The sequence below is a fragment of the Seriola lalandi genome, unplaced genomic scaffold (assembly GCF_002814215.2).
Source record: "Seriola lalandi dorsalis isolate HSWRI2012SDOR001 ecotype SW California unplaced genomic scaffold, Sedor1 jcf7180002054486, whole genome shotgun sequence".
NCBI lineage: Eukaryota > Metazoa > Chordata > Actinopteri > Carangiformes > Carangidae > Seriola > Seriola lalandi.
The window spans coordinates 824,800-849,040 of NW_019525039.1; the positions used below are offsets into that span (position 1 = coordinate 824,800).

The following is a 24,241-nucleotide window of genomic DNA, read 5'->3' on the forward strand; positions in this document are numbered from 1 at the left end:
CCATCTGCCCTCCACCATTTATTCAAGACCTGCCGGCTCCATCCACATTCAAAAAATATTTTGTCAGATGGAACTACAATGGTGTCAGTTTCAGTTTAGCCCACTAAATCTGTTTGTTCCCACATCTTAAATGGAGAGTATCATTTTTAATTGTTGATCAAGGTCCCTCACGCCCCACTGCAGGCTCCCACTCCCTGTGTGGTGAGCAGGGAGTGTGTATGAAGGATGGTATTATTATAATACAACATTAAATTAAAATAAAGCCAATAGGAAAATTAAATTCAAAATAAACTAAATGAATTGAATCACAAAATAATTACAAAAACACAGAAAAAAAATGATCTCACTCTCATCAGAGTTTACAATATAAGATATGGTCCTGCTCTGTGATATGCAGTTTGACAGATATGAAGCTGTGAGATGGGATTATGTTTCTTGTAATGTGTCAGCTTTATGCTGTCAGTGCTCTTTGTTCTTTGAAGGGCTGCTCTCATCTTTTTCCAGACAGAAGTGCTCTTGTGACAATGACAGTCAGAGAGAGAAAGAGAGAGGGCAAGAGGCTGGGACAGTGATGGAGAGTGGGCATAGCAAATAGCTGTGAGCGGAGTTTAGTGTTGCAGAGGGGAGAAAGGAGAATAACAATCTTTATTTATGTAGCATCTTCCCCAAAACAAGGATTTGTGAAACATATAAACATATAATCTCCCCCAAACAAATTGCACAGGGAGACGAGAAGCTAATGAGACTGAATAGACACAAGAGAGGCTGAGTACCCATGATGTCATTGACTGTGCCGGTTGGTACTCTCTCCCCCCTCCCTTCTTCTTTCCTCTCTCCCCCTGCCTCTCTGCCTGCCTCTCTGCATCTCTCCATCTCTGTCGTCACTGTGAGAGAGCCTGGGAGTGGCCGGAAATAGGAGAGCCAGACGAGAAACAAGAGGAAAGAGGAGGAGTAGGACGAAGAAATCGAGCACCTGTACACGAATCAGGATTTTCTGAATATTTTCAAAGCATCCTTCCATTTACGGCAGCAGGTACATTTCAATTTCTGATGATCTTTTGCATTGGTACCTACAGTGATGCAGCAAAGGGGCAATGGAGAGTCTTAGCAGCAGAAAACAAGGCTGAGGATTAGATATTTAACAGTTACCATGGCTAAATGTCTTTGTATATGCTCCAATGATGACAATTCATTTATAATATTTATGTGGACATAAAATAGATATAATGACATCATTTTAGATCCAGGAATAACCTTTTTTTCCCTATTCCTTTCCAAACGAATAGGAAATTGAAAGTAAGCTGGTACTGGTAGTTTTTTTTCTTACAAATTACATTGTTATGTCACAATTTATTATAACATTACTGAATGTACATCCTGATTTCCATCAGCTTGATCAGCAGTAACAATTACGACAAGTGATGGATAAGTTTGTGTTTGTGTGTGCGCGCGTGTGTGTGTGTGTGTGAAAGAGAGTGAGTGAGAGAGGAGAAGAAGAGAAAGAGAAGGAGCGTGTTTGTTCATTCACTGTAGACAGAACAGCAGAGCAGCCATTTGGAAATGGAGTTGATTGAATTAAACTGGAGTAGCTTGAGTAACACTAACAGTACAGTGATGGATGAGAAAGTCTGTATCTGCATGAAGTGTTAGTGTGTGTGTGTATGTGTGTGAGTGTGTGTGTGTGTGTGTGTGTGTGTGTGTGTGTGTGTGTGTGTGTGTGTGTGAGAGAGAGAGAGAGAGAGAGAGAAATAAATGTTTGTACTTACACTATCCATCATGGCAGCCACTACTTCCTGGCAGGCAAGAAGTCAATAAGCTAATAGAGTCATTATGAATTACTTCAATTTCACTAGAAAGGATACAAGGATAGAAAAACGAACATCATCCGAAGTAAGGACATTTTGTCATCACTTTTCCAAATGGCAATAGTGAGTTTAGGACAATACAGCCAACTATTATACTGCATCATCAACATGATCCATTTGTGTCTGTGTGTGAGCCTGTGACAACAGTCCCTGAATCCTCTAATGTTTGTGTGTGTTCTGCATGTTGATCTATCAGCATGGCTGAGGGCTCAGTGTCTGTGGCGGAGGTGGAGACCTGCTTCCAGAAGTTTGCAGTCCATGGGGACACCAAGGCCACAGGGAAGGAATTGAACGGCAAGAACTTTGCTAAGCTCTGCAAGGACTGCCACATCATCGATGGCAAGAACGTCACCACCACCGATGTTGACATAGTTTTCAGCAAAGTCAAGTAAGGTTTCACTCAGGCTCCACCTTCCACAGCTAACAAAACAGCCAAGAAATGTAGTAGTGTCAGCTGTTGCAAAATACTTCTATATCAGCTGCCCAAACCATACAGAGTCAGTGGTATGCTTATTATTTTTTATTTAAAATTGGAAGAATAGTTTCAGATCAGTAAATGTTGTATGCTGTGGGAACAAAACAGCCAATGTGCTGATGTTAACTGTATCATTGGCCTGGTAGCAGTGTATGCACTCACTGTGTATGGGAGTGTGAGTGTGTCCAGTTTGGAACAGGAACTCCAGTTCTTTTTGAATAAAAGTTGTTGACATATTTCCAATATTGCCATACATAGAACCAATGCTGCTACCATGGTTAAAAATACAAAATGATTTTAAAATTCCTAACAATTTGCTCATGGTGCAGAATGAAGAGTGCAGCAGGTACACCTGCAGGAAGTCTTTAATCATGGCCACCACTGTTGTCATAATGTTTCTAGATCTTTTAGATGATTTAACTTTGTTCATTGTTTTGATGACATTACTGGTTAGAAATGTGTATCGGAGGATTAATCCAATTTTTGCGCTTGCTCCTTAAACTCAAGAAAATCTAAATAATCACACTTATGAAAGGTAGCCCCGTCCCTTTGCTAGACGTGGTATTATATTAACATGCAAAGAGGATAATTTTGTTACTTTCCTCATTTGGCAACACTGTGTTTCCTCAGGGCAAAGTCAGTTCGTGTAATCACATTTGAGCAGTTCAACCAAGCCCTTACTGAGTTGGCTCCTAAACGTTTTAAAGGCAAAAGCAAGGAGGAGGCACTGCAGCAGCTCTATGGCCTCATTGTTGGGAAGGAGCCATCCAATGTCGGAATCACTGTGAGTATTTCATAAGTTATAACCACAACATACTCACCCTTCGCCATCCTCAAGAATGCAACATCCAAAGACTGCACTAATGGATCCCTCCAAAGTTATACATATGTCGTCTTGACCCACTACCACTCAACTGATACGTTCTGAATTTTACACTTGAAAATGGATAAGCTTAGGTATAATTTAGAAAGTACCTAAGTCTGTGATTGTTACATAATGTTTTGAGATTGGTTAAGGTTGGGGTAAGAAAGTGAAAGGATTTCCACCTCTGTTTGAGTGAGATTCATAACAATGTGTTTGCATATCTTTTAATTTTATTGGCTAAATCTGGTTTATGTGCGATAACCACAAAATCTTAGAAGTATGGGTTATTGTCTGCCACAGTGTCATTTTTTATTATACTGCAGAGGAGATAAAATATGTGTATGTGTGTGTGTGTGTGTGTGTACATTATGGGGACTCGACGTCCTTGTGGGGACAAAAACGAAGTTCCCATAATGTACATCATTGAATTTGTGAGTGAAGAGAGTGAAGACATGTAAAGGTTAGGGATGCAAGGCTTAGGTTTAGATTAATGGTTGGGGTTAGGCAAGTAGTGGTTATGATGACGTTAGAGTTAGTTTTTGTAGGACGTGTATGTAATCAATGTAATGTCCTCTGAAGTGACAGAAACCCGACTGTGTGTGTGTGTGTGTATGTGCTGTACCTGAATGAACAAAGGAGTGAAATGAATGCCTCTTTGTTATTGCGCTTTTCACTGTAAATTTGATCTTCCATTATGTTTAGAGAGTGGCAAAGGCAGCAGCAGTGGATAGACTGACTGATACCACCAAGTACACTGGATCACATAAGGAGCGGTTCGATGACTCTGGCAAAGGAAAAGGGAAGGCCGGGCGTGAGGACATCCCAGATACCAGTGGTTATGTGTCAGCTTACAAGGGCAGCGGCAGTTATGATGAAAAAGTGAAAGAAGCATAATCCTGATGACAGATTATGAAAACCTCAACCTAAATCAGGGGTATTAAAAAAAGAACAAATATTCATTGGCTACTCTATTTTTGAAGACAAAAGAAAATATATGTACTGTTGGCCTATTCATAACATTCTGAAAACAGGTCAACAAGAACAAATAACAACAACATATAATTGGAGTTTCAAAGTTTTCATATAAGTGACAACCAGGATGCAAAACTATTTCCTGAAAATAATAAAAAATAATGAATATATTTACATGCAGAAAGTGCAGTATGCAGTTTTAAGGTGTTCTGTATATATTTTCAGTTACTTTACAGGGACCAAAAATTAAACTGCACTTGTCGCCAAGCATGCTTCGTAGAAACTAACTCTCCTTTGTACCATAGTTTAACACTGTGCCTTACTATTGATGTAGCCCCTGGCTTGAATGCTGTGATTTCATGTGCTGCTATTCTCCGCTAATTTGAGGCAATGGATGATAATTTAGCCAGTTTCAAGAAATCACAGTCAGAGGTCACTCTTTCACTTGCTAAGCATATCACTTCATATTTCAGTGCCTTTTGCTAAATCATCAACTAGTGCCCATTATTACTCGTGTCACAGAATCTATTCTTATCATTAAAGCAAAGTTGTTGGTTTTTCTTTTTACAAATAAGCTACAATATGTAGAGAATTGTAACAAGCAGTGAAAAACACACAGTTAGAGTGATGATGCTAAAAGCTATATAGGATACTCTAATGTCTTTCTTCATTATTTCTTCCTTACTGACAACATTGTGCTGTAATTCTTGGTGCTCATAAAATGTATCCTTTCACATTGTTTTATTTTCTTCCTAGGCTTAATGAATAAAAACATCCCTTTTCTCCCAGAATAAAAGGCTGAAAAATGCATTAAAAAGGAAGTGCATGTAAAAATCTGAATAAATATTTGAAAATGTGTGACCGTCTTACATGGATATACGCTATGTATTTATATTATACTAAGTTTACATTTCAGTGACTGTGGAGGGACATTGCAACATAACATAAAAGAAGAAAATCCTTTGGATGCTTTTTACCTAATTTGGATTTGAACACAATATCTGGGGAAATACTGTAAAAGTATATAAGCACATTATAGTATCTTCAAAACCGACAAGTAGGAATTCACTTCAACAGACAAAGTGCTCTGTGATTTCTGAGAATATATATGATTTGATCAGTGTGTTAGCTGATACATCCAGTACATGTCTGTAATGCAGCCATGCCACCCATAAATACAACATATATTAAAATAACAAGACTATCAGTCTGGATTCTGTCGCACATTTTCATCAATGAGATTATTATATGAGATATAATAAGTATATAAAAACATTAACAGGAGACAGAGAAAGAAAATATCTCAATTATTCAATGGATTGCTCTTTAAAGCAATGCAGGTCATAGCTTCTGTCATGAAAATAACCCTCACCTAAGTCCTGCTGGTTCCAGAAATAGCCAAGATACTGTTTCACAATATAAAGAGTCCACCTACAACAAAGAAACACTCAGTATATACTCATCCATCCTACCTGGACCCTCCTTGTAATGTGACACTGATGGCATTTATGGAGGATTCATAGGAACCATTGGACAATGCTTATCATGTGGTGCACAGCTTTTCTCTTCTATATCTCACACTACAGGCCTGACCCGATAAGCATCACCTGTGTTTTGGGTGAATACTGGCTTTGGATTTCATTATACAGAACCTGTAGTCTGTGTATTGTCATGTTCAGCTCATGATTCACTGAGATCTCGACACATAATGAAGGACATGGTACATAGTGGATTTTTTTTTTTTAAGTAAATTTGTTTTCTTTTTTCAGATTTGCCGATGCTGATCATCAGAGTTAAATTTTGACATTCTTCAAAGACATCTGCATTAACTGCTTTTTGGGCCACTAGAAAAAAATCACTGACGCAATATCACCTCATAAATTTGATCGATTTGATGTGTTTTTTTGTTACAAATCCAGCAGTCTTATAGCAACATATTAATTCATTTCGAGTCATGTAATATGAGTTTCTACATCTTTATACTGGAAAGAGCTGCCTGCTTCTTCGGGAAACTATAGTGATGACAGTAAAGTCAGTAAAGGTGTGGACTGTATAACCAAAGAAATTAGTTAAAAGATGCTGAAAGGCTAGGAGGACTGTAAACTCAGGTAATAATCATCTGTGCTAGGTGAGAAACACCTTTCACATTACATGCGGTCATTTAATCAGTTGCTAACATAAAAATATTGATTACAGCAGTTCTCGGGTATCCAGAATGAGATTTCCACTTTTACAATAGACAAGGTTGACAAACCAGTACCAGTCTACTACAAAACAATAAAGTTGAAATTTGCGACAAGAAATCAGTTTGAACAGTACAGCATGGTCAAAATATTTAGCCTTTAGGGACAAAGAATGCATATGTATGAATCTTAGAAAACCACAATTCTAACCCAAATACATATTGTGAAACAGCTGAGGTTACAGTGATTTGCAGCTCTCTACAGCACTCTATTGTGTTTACTGTAATTAATAAGACACATGAAAGATCATTGAGGTACTGTGACCAACAAGATTTCAAAAGCTAGAGTCTTTATTGCTCTTATACGACTGATTCACATAACATTAGTGTCAATGTCCATCTCAGCACTTTCCATTTTTAAACTGCTCCTCATGGTCTGATCATGATTAACAGAAGGATACACACACTGCTGGAAACACCAGCCTGAACTAAAGTAGGTCATTCTTTGAGTGTGATCAGAGTGACAGGTGCAGAGGGATAATGCAGCAGGCTTATCATAAACAACAAACTGAGATATCCTATCAGCTAATGTGACACCTCTGACCCAATAACCAAGATATATACATACTGGCTCTATGAGATACAATCTGTAGGAAATTTTGATATACACTGGGGAGCTCATCAGGATGGTCCCCACTGAAACCCTCTCCCACAGGTCACACCTAGAATAAGTAGAGCAGGATGAAAAATGTGTATGAGAGCAGAGTGAAGTTAGGTAAATAGACCATTCACCGGAGAGTGCGGGCTGCAGACAGAGATCTCTCCACCCATCTGGAAATAAAACTGACGTGAAAAGGAACAGTTGTCAAGGAAAGTTGTCATCGTGGACACTGCAGGTACGCACTACTTTTTTTCAAAAATGAAAAATTCACCTTTTACTGGTCACCAGGATTACTTGTGGTTTAAATGCTGGACTGCAAGATTTCAAGTCAAGTATTTTGACCAAAAATATGAGGTGAATACGTACAGGACCTGATGTTTCTTACAAGATATTCTTGTAGATGTAGTATGCAGGCTACTCTTTTAACATTAAAACCAACTGTGTTCTGGCCTTTATTGAATTTTTTTTATTTTTTAAAACTCTTCACATCATTTGGCAAAGCTGGGTACACTTTGTCCAGCAAAGATAATTTTAAATTTCTGTTCTGAAATCTATTCCGCACTTTGTAAAGCAGATGCATAAAATAGTGTTCACCTGTGTAATTAAAAATGAATGCTAAAGTTTACAAAAGACAGAAACACATCTGCTAATTTGAACATTTTAAATGACAATGAGACTATTAATGAACATCTGTTTTGAACCTGTGAAGTTATTTTGTCAGTTGACTTGAATTAATCATCTTAACCATTTTTCATTCAGTTATTGCTCTATATAACTAAAGAATATCAATTTCCAGGTTGCTCCTACGTTTATGTTATACAGTAAATTTGACTGCAATGTTCATTCCCCCGACTTCTTTGTCTGCAGACATTTTCTTGTGCTGTGAGATGAGAGCTATAGTATGCACTCTGTTTGTGTCGGGCCTGCTGTGGGACAGTGTGAGAGCCGAAAACAATATCAGCAGCCTGCGAGTGGCAGCAGGTAAACCACTGTTATACAAACTCCTGATCTGAGAACACCTTCACATTTGACTATGACTGAGGTTAGCACGGCATGTTAGGATTGATGCACTGTTGGTACGTGATAAAAACGCTTGAGCAGATGGTCAGCCGATGGGACAGAGAAAGAAAGAGAACAGGGTCACTATATTGTGTGTTGACTCTCCATTTCGTCCCCTTAACAACCAATGAAAATGTTTTATTTACTGATATTTCTGTCTCTGTATCTCTATCATTTTCAGTGCATAAAATGTTGTATAAATGTTGATGAAATTAGTTTTTGAATATGAACATTTGCATGTTTTTGTTGTACATATTTATTTATCTATGTCCATAACAAAACATCCCTGTGCCAGTTTTTTATCCTAACCAAACATAAAACATTTGCTGATCAAGATTGATGACACTCCTTCCGTTTTCCTCTTTTTGCCTTTGTAGTAGCGTGGGAGGGGGAGCTGCCGTGCTTAAAGTGGGACTGTGAGTGTACATTCAAGCGCCAGCGGGGCTGCTGCTGTGCCAACCATGAGCTCCAGGAAGCTGAGGATCAAATCTTCATGAGAATGATGGACCTGTCGACCAGAATGTACCAGCTGGGTGAAAGCATCCTTGAAGTCATAGGTACTCTGGAACATGGACGCTGGTAGAAATAGTCCATAGAAAATGTTTTTTTCTGAATATTTACAAGTTGAATTTTTTCAATTTGTTTTAAATGGATCATCCAACATGGATGAAATGTCCGTGCCTGATAATCAGAGTGAAATGTAGCTTTCTTTCACTTTCAGTTCTTTCTTTAGTCTTTCATCCTGTCTTTGTATTCATTTTAGTCTATTTCATGTTGAGAGGGGGAATTATTTTGATTTGCTTTAACCAAACAGTAGCCAGCCACTTGCTGATAATTTCAGCAAAAACAAAATCCAGTGGTTGCATTTTCTAGGATCAGGTCATTTTTTTCACATTGATCAAAACAATATGTTGATTTAAGAGAGAGACAATTTCTCTGACACCAATTTTTCTGGAATGTAGCTTGGTAGCTAACTAGCTATGTACAGAGCTGATGTCCGTTTTTTTCAAAGATGCTCAGATAAAAGTGAACAACTAGAATTCCCTGACACCTAAGCAAGATCATGCTATGTGGTCAAAAGCTTTGGAACTGCTACTAACTAACTAAATGCTAGTTTCAAGAATGAATTTTAAACCTCTAGACTGGATATTTGCCACTGTTACAAAACTCCAAATTTAAAGTTATTCTGTCTGTTGTTTATTCTTTTAACATATACATTTTCAATTGAAGACATATGCAACAATAAATTACAAGAGGGTGTGTTTGCCTTTTCTTGCTGGCCTGCTTCTGACTCAGGAGGGATACGAGTTGCGTTTACAGCCTCCCTGAGCCCCAGAGCAAAATGCCTTGGACCTGTGACCAGAAACAGTCCCATTCCATATGATGTAATCACCCTCAACCAAGGAAGTGGTTATAACCCTGCTCTGGGTAAGTGATCACAAGCAATAATTTCACCATAAATACTGATGTCAAGCTGTGATAGACATGATGGCAAGAGTGATTAGCAACATTAACCAAAGACGAGTATTGAAAGAAGCTGCTTTAGTATTTGGCTGGCAGACATTTAACATGTACAGAACAGAAGATGTAAAATGGTCCAAACTTACTTATAGATGTGGATTAGAATTCCCTCTCTGTTTACCTCTAACTGGCATTATGAAACCATGAAAGTGCAGAGTAGTGCAAATTCAATTTGAAAAATCTTTTTCTTCCAGGTATATTCACAGCACCTCGTTGCGGACTGTACTCCTTCTCTTTCTCTGTCTACTCCAAGGTGGACATGGCAGGTGAGAGGATGTACTACAAGGTGCAACTCATGAGAAACGGGGAGGTGGTGGCCTCCATCTGGGAGGACAACAGGGAGGACTCAGAAGACAGCAGCTCTCAGGCAGTAGTGCTGTCACTGCAGCAGGGAGGCCAGGTTTATGTAGAACTGCTGAGTGGCAGGCAGCTGTGTGGGAACGTCGCGGGCCTGAACACCTTCTCCGGCTCCTTAATTTACCCCACTCTGGCCTAATGTTGGTTTATTTCACTGTGGGTTTTTTTTTTTTTCCTCAAACAGTAAATCTGAAATTGTCACATGAAAATATGTAATTTTATATCATGTTAATGTTTTATGTGTAACTGTGCAGTGTGTTTTTTTTTTTTTTTTTTTTTTTTTTTTTTTTTTTTTTTTTTTTTTACAACTTTAAAATAAATCTAATCAATTTTATTCACATTTTGTTTAAAAAATTTTTAAAGTAGGAGCAAGTGTTTTAAGTACAGAATGAATGGTGCCAAACTAAATAGATGAGAATACAGTTTTAATCACCAGTATTGATATGTTTATAAACCCGGATCAGGTCTATTCACTTTAGGGTTTTCACCAAGTCTTTCCTAAAAATTACAATATGATTTGGATACCGTGCAAAAACTGACATTTTCTTGTGTCTCTGACGCTCCCCTTCTCTCTGCTTCTTCTGCTTATATTGTGTGTGTTTGTGTACTCACCTTTGCTGTCACTTCACACATTGTCCTATAACATTATTATTTCAAAATTGCTTAAAATGGACATATATTATTTCATCTGATACCAAATGGTTACAAATAGGTTCAAGTTAAAAGAAATACTGTATAATGTGTTTTACATTAGGGTATACACACAGCTGTTGTTTTGTAATGCAATGTTATGCTAACTTGTATTTCTCCATTTTCAAGGCTGTGTCAAATAAATACTGTACTCAAGCCTGTGTTTGGCCTTCTCAAAACAAATCACTCAAATTGTGAAGATATGAAGAGTGATAATAAGTAACATCAACATATCACAAGAGGGATACAGAAATGTTTGTAGAAAATCTAGCATTGAAGAGAAGAGGATAAAAGAAAATTGATAATCAGTGCAGGTTTATTCTTTTACCAAAGTACACCAGTAAAAAAAATGTGACTGCAAGAAAACTGGAAAAAAAGATTTGTTTCACATATTACCGTATGTGGTAGTGAATAGTGAAAGAAGAGCTTCTTCTGCAGTTCTTACCTGACTTTATCTTTAACGTAGTCTTTCTGTCAGACCACTGCATGGATAAGCAGGTGTACAGGTGTTCCTACAGTGTAAAAAAAGTTTGTAGAAAGTAGGGTAAAAAACTGTCAAACAGCAACAGTAAACCATAAAACCATAAAATCGAAAATAGTCCATCATCGTAGTATCAGACACAGAACAGTAGGACTCAAAATGCAGCGGCAGGGACAAAGAGAAGGAGAGTTCGGTAGTCGTTTATTCAGTCCGATTTCAAAAATACCAGGAAATCCAATCCACAGGGCAGAGGTACAAAATCACTGGGCGAGTACTCGGTATCCAAAAGGCAAAAACGGGTCAATAACACAAGGGCTATAGATATATACATGAAACAGACACTGGACCGCTGACAGGAATCCGACAAGACGATCTGGCACATAAGGGAAAAACCCCACCACATATATACACTGAATGATAACGAGACACAGGTGTATCACATTAGGGGAAGGGAGGCAATCAACAGGAGGGAAGGAAGTTAGACAATACAAGGAAGAACACACACCAACACGCACACTACACACACGTAGTAGATACATTAAATTACCCTAAACCAAGAAAAGGTACACCATTTTTTCTGTCATAATATGAAGAAAACACACAATTTTACTGTGAAAATACTTTTTATTTTATAAAATTGATGAGAAAATATCCTAATTTCCAAAGCATGTCATTCCTCTAAAATTAATGGTATTACTCTGCTTTTATCCATTTGTACATACATATGAGAAACAAGAACTCTGGAATACAGTTTTGCAGATCACTTTAAGAGTATCAGGATGACAGGTAGCTTTCCAGCACTAAGCCATCATCAGCAGTTGTTTCACCTCTGTCGACTTGCAACATAAACAGGAGTAGGACAGGCCTCCAGTAGTTGGCAACCACCAAATCAAAATTATAACCAACATTATAAAAGTGACCTGCAACTCTATATTCCGGGGTGGTTTTTTTCTATGTCTTGTTCATTAGAGCTCAATTTAACAACAGAAGCCGAGCTTATCTCTGTGTAGGCATCATGCTTAAGCACTGCATCAATCTAACTTGGCTTTGTATCTGTTTTTTTGCCTGCAGAGAGGATCATGCCAGTCCACAGTGAACACCTGATGGACAACATGTGAATCCTCAAGAAAGAAGTGGTGACAATACACACTCCAAGTTCCAGTTTCTTCAACATCATGTCTGTGTGGGACTCTATCTCATGTTGAGCACCCTCTTCAGTGAAGTCTGGATTCAGTGACTCATTATTCTTGATCAACCCAGGGAAAGTGACTATTATGACATGTTTATTCATTCCACCTTGGATTATCCTTCATATATATGGACAAAGATCAACACAAACATTAAAACTGCTTTGTGAGTGTACTGGACAAGTTATTGGATCAGTTCAATCTGTTTGTCACCGAGAATATGGAAATGCACAAACAGTTTGTTGTATATCTACAGTTTATCTACTGTATTTGTGAAGAGACAAACCAGTATAGACAGAGGTGGAATTACAGTGATATCTAGTGGCCAGTCGGGGTACAGTGAAGACGTTCTGCCCTGGCAAAACTTTATTTTTAGGCTTTTACATCAGCCAAACAGACGCTATTTGCAGTAACTGGTTGTTTCTAATGTTTTACTATTAGAACACTTGTAAAGTGAAGTTAATGCAATTCCATGTTTTAAAAGTCAAAGGAAATAAGGCGTACACTTTAATAGGGATGGGAATTTGATAATATTTTAATGATACCAATGCCATTATCATTTCTGCTTATCAATCCGGTTCTTTATCGATTCCTGTGGAAAGAAGTAGGCCTATATGTTTTCACTGTCAACAACGTAAAAAAAAAAAAAAAGAGTCTCTGAACACTGAACAAGATAGATAACTGCTCTGTAGTTGTTCAGTCCCTCAAGGAGGGTGTGCTGTCTAACTTCAGTCTGATTCTCAGACTACTAATGCGGTGGGGTTTACTGAAAATCCATCTCCTCTCTTGAAAATTATTCCTTTTCATTGTATTTATCGAAGCATTAGACAAAAAATGAAGAAATTAAAGTTAAACTAAGCTAGCTAGGTAAGTGTAACATTAAAAAAAAAGGTTTTCCTAAAATTGTCTCCTGCTTAGAAAAGCTTACCTCGCCTCTTGAGTTTTAGCTCTTCTCCATGTCGGTTTAACACAGATACTGTAACAACGTTGGAATTGAAATACTGAATTTGCTTTTACTTGTCGTGAAATAATATACAAACACTTTTGGTGGTCTTCATGTGTGCTGTGGGGTGAATTGCATGGCTGTTGATGTACAGGTGTGTGCTTGGGTGTCACTTCCAATCTGCAGTGCTTAATCAGCCACACATTGACTAGTATCAGTCCGTTGTCTGTCTCCTCTTGTGTGCAGTTACACACTTTCATGTCTCTTTTTCATGTGCTTTAAGTGTTTTCCCTGTGCAAGATAGTCTGTGCTTGTGTGGGAAGTGTGTAGAGTCTGGTTGGAGATGATGTGTGTAAATTCAGTGGGTCGGTAAAGTCAGTTGTTTGTCTTCTCTTGTGTGCAATGTGTCGAGTGTGCTGACATTGCTGCTGTTCTCTAAATATGGAGTGGCTGGGTTGGTGTCCAGACAGCTATATGGGTGCATAACAGCAGCTGGTCAGCAGAGCCACCACACTGACCGACCAGCCATGAATCACTGACCAGCACAACACAACAGTTCTTGGCGTGATAGTTTCTGCAGGAAAGAGCTTATTTTACTTACTTTTTTTTAATGAAAGTTATCTAATATGATATACTGTCTTGGTCTGTTGTCTTTTGCTCCTTCTATACTGGTTGGTCAAGTCTGAACTGGGGATTTTACAGATGTATCACTTACGAGTGCGCTAAGAGAGTAATGTTCCAGTAATACATGAGTTGTTAGTGTTTTGTGTTGCTCAGCGGTGGGTTCAGAGCGAATCGGGAACGGCGAATGAAGAAACTGGTCAGTATGTTGAGTCCCCACGTATTACCTCGTGATTCATTAATATACTAACTCCCAGTCTGTTCTCTAGCAACTCATCATTATCTTCTTCACAGTCCTGGCATCAGAGTCATTAGGGAACTGCTTATCAATCACTCATAAAATATGTTGGTTGTTCCTGAATCATTTCTCACCCGTTCTTGGGTCACTATGTACAGTTTTGTGTACCCTGTTGTGTAAGTGTAACTGTTGAATGACCACTAATTAATTAGCAAAAGCAGGAATTTTTGCACTTTTTTCCCACTGATGAATTTATTGATTTCATGACAAAATAGGAAAACAAAACAAGTCCAACAACACATCAAAGATATCTCATACAGTCAGTTGCGAAAGATACGCAGCTTTGCAGTTCAGAGTGCTCATATACCCTGCACTCTCCAGAATATACATGACCTTACATGACTTTACTCCCAGTGAAATGTTAACTTTAGCTTGACCTTCAATTTTCTTAGTTATCTTGAATACCTCATAAGGGGGGATGAGCACCTCTGCTTCGTCTTGAAACACTGAATAATTTTTCAATAAAGCACCTGAACAGGTCTTAATTTTAAAGCAGGTCTCAGTACCAAACTGTGTCAGGTCTTGCATGTAAGAGCTAGAGGCAAAGTGACCAAATCTAATTCTTTGGTTTATTTGACCAGTAAATTTAACATTGGTTCGTCTGTAAGTGGTGTGACAGTTGTAATTGTTATTCAGAATCTGTATGGCGGATGTCAGCAGGAAATGTAAGGAATGAAATTTGAAAGAAGAATTTCCATAGAAGTTCCCCTCTGTTCGTACTGCATTATTAAATGTCTGGTAAAACATCTCATAGTAAGATGTGTAAGAACAGATTGCTTGAATGTGATCTTTGCTCAGAGCCTTATCCTCTCCATGTATTAGTTTCAATTCTGCACATTTTTTTGCCTTGTTCCAGACATCTGCAAATTGCCCCTCGTACTTTTCTGGTGAGTATTCATTGTTGAGTCTGTCCATCATTTCTTTGTTGCAGCCAAAGTACATGTCATCAACTGACTGGTCAACCAAGCTCAATGGGATTTCTGATTTGGCATCTCGTTGAGTGAAGTTGAAATGGATCTAAAAAGGGAAACATAGAAGAAAAGGTCATTAAATGTACAATACTTTATTATTGTTAGTGTTTACATATAAAAAAAACTGGCCTATATGGTAAAAGTAATTTCCTGAGTGAGGGGAGAGACTAGGCACATCACTGGAGCTGTTGTGCAAACACCCACCAATCACCAAGTTATTGATGAGGCCAGAACTTCTCCAAACTCATATTATTATATTATAATTATGGTATCCAAGCAATACTGCAGCTATATTACTTGAGCTGAATAACAATACCACTCTTACTTTCTTAAAAGAACTTTAGTTAACATATAGATATATAGATAGATATAGTTGGTTCAAGGATTTTAAAACAAAATGCCATGTCTCAGATCACTGTTGAGTTTTTGTGTTTGAAGCCACATCACAGTCTATTTCTATTTTGCAGAAAACAAATACATTATCAGTGAATATTTTACTGTTATGTTCAAACAGACGACATTTCCTCATTATGTTAACTGAAAACCTAATCCGGTTGCAAATATGTTTCCTTCAAAACATATTTACTGTTACAGATCAGTTGTACATAAATGTAAATTCGATGAGGCAGATTTAGCTCCACTCACTCTCATGGAGTCCACAGGTACTTCCCAGCAAAGGAGCAAACACAGTGGAGCAAAGATCAGCATGTTACCCTTCATCACTGCAGTCGCAAAATTATTCCTAAATTACACATAGATACAAAACAAGTCAGTGCCCATCAACTGCATTGATATTGAGCACCAGTATCACACAATGATTTTTCCAAAAATATGAAATGGTAAATGAAAGTCTTTCCGCAATTAAACACAAATGTATGCACTTAGAAGTTGATTTGATCGACTCACCAGTCTTCAGGATGAGAAAATGTTGAGCACTAGATGAACCTCGCAGGTCAAAGGCTTTGATCAGACACCTGGTCCTCAGCATGTGTTCAGGACTCATGGTCAACTGTATATATACCCCGACTTTGTGGTCAAACAGGTCACAAGTCCCCATACATACGGACATTTGCACTTCCAAAGTATGGGGGCAGACCTAATGTGTATTTGCGTGGTGTGTGTCGAGAAGTTGGAGTTGATTACTCAAAGAGGTTTTCTGATAAGAGCATGAACCACAGGTGCTGGTGTCAAAAGGGCAGAGTCTGCAATTTCATCGCAGTATAGGAAAACTAATGGTCAAAAGACAATAGGAAGTGGTACAAAGTCAGCAAGAGAGATGTTATTTAATGAGTCACATTCAAATCTTTTCTTTGAATCTGATGATGGGAAATTCTAGAGGATGGAGTCAGTTCATAATGTCCACTCTGTATGGTCATACATTGTACAGGAGGAGGACACAGTGGTATCATCCCCGTAGCACATAGTGAATCTTATACAAATAGGTATTATCTTTTATGGTGTTGTTGCATTGGAATTTGCAGGTTCTGGTGTCAAAGGTCTGAGTTCCAAAATGAAACCCGGAAAGAAAGTGATCAGCATGTGAGAGCAGCATTGTGGCTTTGATGATTGAGAGACTAATATTTCTCGTGGAGTGGTTTCAGAAGGCAAAGAAAAACATCTTTATAAATCTCCATGGCTTCTTCTCAAGTCTAAAAGACCTAAAATGTGCATGTTATCACCAAAGTATTTTCAGAAGTGTAGGACTCATCTATGCAAAAAGGTAAGAAAGGACTGTAAACCACCAGAGCCCACGCAGCAGTGGCCACACGCTGCTTCACACATACAAAGACTTTGTGTCTTTCACACTTAACCATGATGATGATGTTCTTCATCTTGACTCAGACTTTGCGGTCACAAGAGATGGCATGGAACATGACAAAATCTAATATTTATATATTATGTGTTTAGATGATGACGACGAACGAACGAATTTCTGGTACATTAATGTATATGTTGTTTTTAACCGCTACAGTTATTTTAACTACTTTACATACTGTTACAGACAGCTTAACCTGCATGTAAACTGCAGAGCTAAGAAAAAACGGTCCAGTTTTCAACCTGTGGCAACACATTTTGCAGCTAGTCCGAAGGTGTTTTTTTTTTTTTTTAATTATTATTTTTTAATTTAGTTTGGGAAATAGGAGAGTTCTCTAAATGTATAAAGCAACAACTAATCCTTCAGTTCATCAAAAACAATCTAATTCAAAGTTAACTAAATTTAGAGATACAGTTTATGGTTTTTACTGGATAGGAAGGGTATGAAAAATTGTAATATGAAAAGTAACAAGTAATCAAAGCTGTCATGCAAATGTAGTGCAGTGAAATGTAGTGGCGTAGAAGTATAAAACTGCCTTAAATGGAAATACTCAAGTAGAGTACAAGTACCTCAAATTTGTACTTAAGTACAGTACTTGAGTAAATGTACTTACATTCCACCGACATCTGATAAAGATTAGCTGGACTAACTCGACATTGTAGGGCCCCTATTTTCCCTTTTGTCCAAAATATCCTTGTGATATCAAATATGTGTCATTTCATATGTAGGAAAATGTTGTGCATGTACATATTTCTCTGGTTTTGTGTTTTGGCTTTTTAAAAAGGCATTGACATTAATGACAGTAATAATATTTACAGTCAGTGTAACATCTGTTTCAACTGGGCTGGACATCTCCTGTTTCATATGACAGGACAGTATGTTTTGACCTTTGGTATTAGCATCAGTTATATCTGATCTCTTCTGATAATAGAGGTGTAACCCTGAGTTTCATGCCAGGAAAAGGATGATCCCTTGGCCACTGTCCTATAGCCTATAACTAGGCCATCGTTTTTGTATTGAAGTGTCAGTCTTGTGCTGCTCTGCTGTTTTTTTTTTCTGCTGAACTGAACTGAAGTAGTTGAGGAAGTAAAACAGAAAGTTGTAAAGTACAATATCTCTCATTGGATTCATCATTGAATGGCTCTGCAGCAGAGAAAATATTTAACCCTAACTCTAACTCGACTGCAGTATGAGTGGTGTGGTACGGCCCATGCAACATTATACAGTATGTGACACACCACCAGGGTGAAATGTTTAAAAATGGCAGGATGAGTTATAATGAAATGAAGACGGGGTGTAGCCGTAAGAGAAAGGAAACAATTTGGAGCATAATGAAAGAAGACATGGAGGGAATGATTCAGAAGACTAAAGAAGGTCTGAGGGTAAAGAAAAGTTGAGTGGGGTGGGATGGGGGTAGATGGGATGAACAATAGGGAAGTAGGAAGGAAGTGGGAGAGTAAAAGGTCTTCTATAATGTGGCAAGCAGTTGACCTTAATGATTTAAAGTTTAGATTAAACCCTCAGTGTCAGTGTGGCTAAACTACTGCCAGAATGCAAATGCTCTGTCAGAACAGGGGAGGTCATGTGACTTGAACTGAACTGCAAATTATTCATAGTTACACTAACAAAATGTTAAAAATCCTACGCAGGAAAGACAGAATGTTAGCAAAGTGAAGGGAAGTGTTTTAACACTTGTCTTACGTTTAGGTATGATGACTATAAACAGAACTGAATTGAATTGAGAATTTATGTTACTTTAATGCTAATTCATAGTGCCTGCCAGTGTTAAATTAGGCAGAAGGCATCTCAGGACTTAAAATTTTAAAAGCATAACCAGGACCTTATGATATACACCCTCAACAAATTAAACTACCCCATGCTTCCCTTTATGAATACCAGTTCAATAATGGCTCAAAATCCCAGTTTGCTTACAGTGAAGTCACTCTGTGTAGGACTTGAAATTTGTTTTCTTTGAAACCATCTGATGGTATTATCAAGAGTAGCACTGTGGTAGACAACAGCTGTTTGCTCAGAGCTGTCAGGGTGAAAAGCTCTGTCTGTATTACTGGTTGACATCGATCATAACTTTGTTCCCTCTTTCACAATCAATAATACCAGATGGTATTAAGTATGTATGATGGTATCAAATAGATGATATTATATATATGATAATGATATGTGACCTAATTAATTCCATGTACTTGCATCATAAATGTGTTCATCGTGTAGAAAGAACACTCAATAGTCTTCAGTATACAAACAATTTGCACATGCATTCCCATGCATTATATATACATTACATTTAAATTCATGCCAATATGTGAGTGAGCTGCATGTGTAACATTCAAGTTTGTGTGCTATATATAAGTATGTATACGTATGTTATTGTCAAGCTTACATGCATGCTCCTGAAATAGAGTTTCACTATGAGTGCTTTACGGCTGTTCAAAGGAAATGAGGTTTCGCTTGTGTGACACATATTCTTTCCTATTCAGGCCATAAAAGCTTGTTCAAAGCATCGAATTAAAAACATGCACACTTTTTCTGCTTTTTATCGGAAATGCAAAGATAATAAGGTAACGTCTGTGCTGTTTGAACATTCACCATTTTCAGTTTTATTCAATATTCTGAGTTTCATTTAAAATGTTATAATTCACTCATGGTTGATTCACTTGATTTACTCAGGTGGTATTTATTAGCTGTTAATTACCAGTTAGTTCCTTAGGTGTCCCTCGGTAACTAGAATTATGTGTGCTGTAATACTGTAAAATGTTCCCATCAATTCTGATTAAAAAAAATCAAAAATCAACTACAGCAGGAAATATTACATGTTAACCACCCAACGAAAAGGTGGATGTCTTCTCTGCCATTCACCAAGGAAAACAAAACAAATTTTGCTCTTTGGCAAATTTATTGGTTTTATTATGAACATTTCAAAACACAAATTCCATTCAGAAAGTCTGCTCATGTTGTTGAAGCATGGAACCTTAAGCCTGCGATAGTCAAAGAACCCATCCAGCATAAATTTAAGAGTTGAGGAAAATGCATAGATATACTATAATGAGCTTGGCTTGGATTATGTGCACAAGTTAGCAGAACAAGATTAAATACTCACTTGGCTCCACCAGCTGAAGAAGAACAACTGGTCTTTCATTTAAAAGCAAAACAGTCTAGATTGCTCTGCACTCCTGCACTCTCTAAGATATACACACGCTCACAGTCAGACACATTTTCTACAGATATTGTCTCAGTTATTTTGAACATCTCATAAGGGGGGATGAGCACTTCCTGCTCTATATCTTTAAGGCGTGGATATTTCTTCAAGAAAGCACCAAAGCAGGTCGTAATTTTAAAACAGGTTTTGTTACCAAACTGTGTCATGTTTGAGCTGAGAGAGGAGGATGCAAAAGTACCAAACCGAACTATCTGGTTGACCTTGCCGGTAAACACGACATTGGTTCTGCGGTAAGTGGTGCTACAGTTTTTATTCTTATTGAGGATCTGTATAGCGGATGTCAGCCAGAAATGTAAGGAGTGGAATGGAAAGGAGGTACAATATTTTTTTCTTTTTGTCCGGACTGCATCATTGAACTCCTGATAAAAATTTTTATCTTTCCCTGCATCATTACCTGTGTAAACACAGATTGCCTGTATGTGATTAATGGTTAAGGCCTTGTCTTCTTTATCTTTTTCTGTAAATCTATTCTTTGCACATGTCTTTGCCTTTTTCCAGACATCTCCAAATTTTCCCTTATTTTCTTTTCTAAAGTATTTCTTGTTGACCATGTCTGCCATCCTTGCATTGCAATCGAAGTACATGTCATCAACAGCATCTTCAACCATGTTCAATTGGATGGGCTGCTTGGCATGTCGTAAAGGGATGATGCTGATCTAGAGGTGAAGGAAGAAGAAGATGAGAAGAAAGGTCATGAACTAAATGTAGTTTGTACCATTGTGGAGTGGTGGACGAAGTATTTAAATCATTTATTGAAGTTAAATACAAAAACCACAGTATTAAAGGCCCTAATTACAAGAGAAAAGTCCCATATTCAACAGTGTCAGACATAATACTCAGGGCTCATTAGCCTGTGGATAATATACCTGGCTATTTGCAGACTCACTGTCACACTCACATTCTACTTGTTGTATTAGTGCCATTAATAGTTTTGCCTTCTGATACCCAAAATACTTAAATCATCTACAATTCATTATATTATTTCTGCTACTCTCATTATACAGCATACACAAGTGATAGTTTATTTAAAAGAGAAATTACACTAAAACAGAATCAGCACACTTATCACAGTAAGAAAAGTTTCAAAGGTAATCAGCTTACAATTTATGTAAGGATACTTTATAATAATCATATATTTCTTTACTCACACTCAATATTAGCCCAGCTCATTATGTACCGACTTGTGCAACCACTAACCTTCTTGGAGCCAACGGGAAGCATCCAGCAAAGGAGCAAACACAGTGGAGCAAAAGTGAGCATGTTTACGCTTTATCGCTGCAGGGCAACCAGCTGTTTACACACACATGAAACAAACATACACAAAAGACATATGATATCAGAGTTAATGTACTTATACAGCTACATGCACACTGTGTCTGTAGAATATATTTATGAAATATTTATCGGTTGATCTAGAGAAATAAATTTGAACTAGCATGGCAAATTCTAAGTCATATTAAAATGTGGTTTATATGAACTCACCAGTCTTTCAGAGGAGAATGTGTTCAAAAGTTTTGACAGAAAAAATTAGTTGTCAGCAGATTTTCCTTGACTTATATATACCTAGACACACAAACAACTTTAACTTCACACACAAGTTTGTCTGTATATGCTAATGGTGGGTTGGTGGGTTTTGGTTTTAATCATGCTGTATCCTGTCAAAGGAAATGAGGTTTACTTTTACAAGATAAATGTCACGTCTTCTCAAGTGGACTCGCTAACCAATGTCTTATAACCTGATGCTCCACTTACAGTTTATGAACCATCTTTACACAGTACACAATTTAGTCAGAAGCAAACAGACAGCCTGTAATCCATGTTGATTTTAATGTCATTTAGCGGTGTCTGTCACTGTCCAAGCAAGTAAGTCTTTGAGGATACTTTTATGTTTTCAAAGCAAGCAAAAGGCTGAGGCTGAAATAGAAGTGCAACTGGCAAAGAAAAAAAAACATCACAACCTAGGAAATCTTTATGTTTAGAAAGATCAAGATACTTAACCAGTATCTGCATTAGGATGCAGAACTTCAGCCTTAAATGCCAAAGCAACAGTAAAGAGCAAGGCCAAGGCATAAGTGAACTATGCGGGTGCTTAGGCCCCCCGTGGAGCCCCCTGCAGCAATTGAAATATGTATATATATACATGTATATATGTACTGTATGGTCTTCTACAGTGCTGAAATACAACACTATAGATATGTATTTGAACACATTGCAGAATAAAAATGATCAACACTGAAATAATAAAAACATTTAATTGACCTGGCACCGCCCGATGCACCTTGCGCACATGCCCATACCTATGGCACATACCATGCATCTGGAGACAGTGCACACTCTCATGCCACAAGCCGCTGTTGCTGTTTACTCTTGTATGTTGGTGTTTGCATTTTACAATTGCTCTACCTGGACATGACATTGCAAGTTCTCAGAGACCGATGTGGCTGGACTGCACAGCAGCCGACAGCCCTGTTGAGATTTATTAGGCTGTATTACAATTCCTTATTCTTTATCAACAATGGGGGTAATTGTTGCTTACTGCTTATAGCTATTAGCCTATAGGCCTACTATTTACAAAATCATGATCTTGTTTGTATTCACTAAATAAAGTTTGTGAAGTGGCTGCGTCTGCAGGTATCCTGCATCCTACCTGGAGTGGACATGCTGACAGTAGCGCCAGCTGAGAGTGAGATCTCATCCTTGCTGCAGTTCTCATCACTACCACCCCATGGCTTTTTTTTATTGCCTCTCTATCTATCTATCTTTATTAAAATTCTACGTTTTTGTATATGATTTTAACAATTTCTCATTAACTTTAGCCATACATGTATATCTTTTATATTTACATATATAATGAACAGACTTTGGGATGGATATATATTTATGTAACATGTGTATGATATAAACTTATAATAAAAACAGACATACTAAAATACATGTTTCTATTAGCTAGACATATATGTCAATATATGATATTGTTCCAATTTCTAACAGGTTTCATATATAATTTTTTACATATATAGGCTAACAGTACATACATGTATGATTTTACTTCATACGTACTTTACAGAGAAGAGACATTTATGGACATTTCTTTGATATTGTTCACCTCTGCATTGAGCTTTCAGGGCTGTATTCATCACCCACCTTGACTAAAAAGAAGGTTGTAAAGCTAACATCTTACATAAATGAAACCTGGATCACAGAGGCCATGGGAGTCAGCAAACTTTTCCCGACTGTTCCCTCAACTACAGCATGGTGGAGAGAAGGTTTTCTGGTCTGATGATGATTAAAACTTTCACTCAGTACACTGGGTCAAGGGTGTGTGTCTGGTCTGGGCCTAATGACAATATAGTGAAAGCTGTTGAACAACCTGAAAGCTGAGGACAAATTCTATCATGAAATAATTAGTACGTGTGAAGAAGAACTGACGCACAGGACTTTCATACAGATGTGCAAAACAGTGCTGCCAACATAGAGGAGGAATGAGTCATGATTTTTTCTACTTGATTTTCATACTCTTATTTTGAGCTCAACCACTTAATATTTTGAAAATCATGTTGGTGTATTCAAGAACATGTTATGCACAAATTACAACTCATTAATGCAATAATAGCTCAATGCCATAGGCTGAGTTACATAGCATATTGAAAGATTCAATAAAAATGTATATTACAGCAATTGTTGAGCCGATTTGTGTGTTAATGAAACACAGTGTAAAGTCACCGAAGCTGTCATAAATCGTCTTTGTCATTGAAAGGCTGTTAGAGGCCACAAACAGAAAATCCTTTGTGTGTTCGCACACAGTATTGAAAATGTGCTTGTGCATTGTGGTAGTATGTGATTTTTTTCATTTCAAAATCAATTTAACACAGAGACCTTGTATCTGAAAACTGTTCACTGCCAATGCATTTATGTTTCTTTGGCCCAACAGGGGAAGCATTGACAACTAAACTGCTACAGTATATCAGATGTGCAAATAAATGCAGCTTCCTTTGGTTAATCTTTATTCAATAGTTGACAGTAAAGACATATAGGAAAAGTG

At 37.6% G+C, this 24,241-nt stretch overlaps 3 protein-coding genes and 1 pseudogene across 3 annotated transcripts; 2 read left to right on the top strand and 2 right to left on the bottom strand.

Annotated features, from left to right (window-relative positions):
- The first annotated feature begins 893 nt into the window (after positions 1 to 893).
- On the top strand, positions 894 to 5,046 carry tppp2 (tubulin polymerization-promoting protein family member 2). Its single transcript, XM_023412681.2, has 4 exons — positions 894 to 1,033; positions 2,062 to 2,253; positions 2,971 to 3,124; positions 3,908 to 5,046. Exons 2-4 carry the CDS (start codon positions 2,063 to 2,065, stop codon positions 4,097 to 4,099), a joined length of 537 nt encoding a protein of 178 aa, XP_023268449.1. The 5' UTR covers positions 894 to 1,033; position 2,062; the 3' UTR covers positions 4,100 to 5,046.
- Positions 5,047 to 7,224: 2,178 nt separating this feature from the next.
- LOC111659730 (cerebellin-1-like) lies at positions 7,225 to 10,803 on the top strand. The gene is made up of 5 exons (XM_023412747.2): positions 7,225 to 7,255; positions 7,888 to 8,001; positions 8,457 to 8,636; positions 9,376 to 9,507; positions 9,795 to 10,803. Exons 2-5 carry the CDS (start codon positions 7,908 to 7,910, stop codon positions 10,094 to 10,096), a joined length of 708 nt encoding a protein of 235 aa, XP_023268515.1. The 5' UTR covers positions 7,225 to 7,255; positions 7,888 to 7,907; the 3' UTR covers positions 10,097 to 10,803.
- Positions 10,804 to 14,429: 3,626 nt separating this feature from the next.
- On the bottom strand, positions 14,430 to 16,151 carry LOC111659706 (erythroblast NAD(P)(+)--arginine ADP-ribosyltransferase-like). Its single transcript, XM_023412714.1, has 3 exons — positions 16,055 to 16,151; positions 15,794 to 15,870; positions 14,430 to 15,194 (listed from the first exon to the last, which is right to left on the bottom strand). Exons 1-3 carry the CDS (start codon positions 16,149 to 16,151, stop codon positions 14,430 to 14,432), a joined length of 939 nt encoding a protein of 312 aa, XP_023268482.1.
- A 3,924-nt stretch (positions 16,152 to 20,075) lies between these two features.
- LOC111659708 (ecto-ADP-ribosyltransferase 4-like) lies at positions 20,076 to 21,459 on the bottom strand (annotated as a pseudogene).
- Positions 21,460 to 24,241: the final 2,782 nt, after the last annotated feature.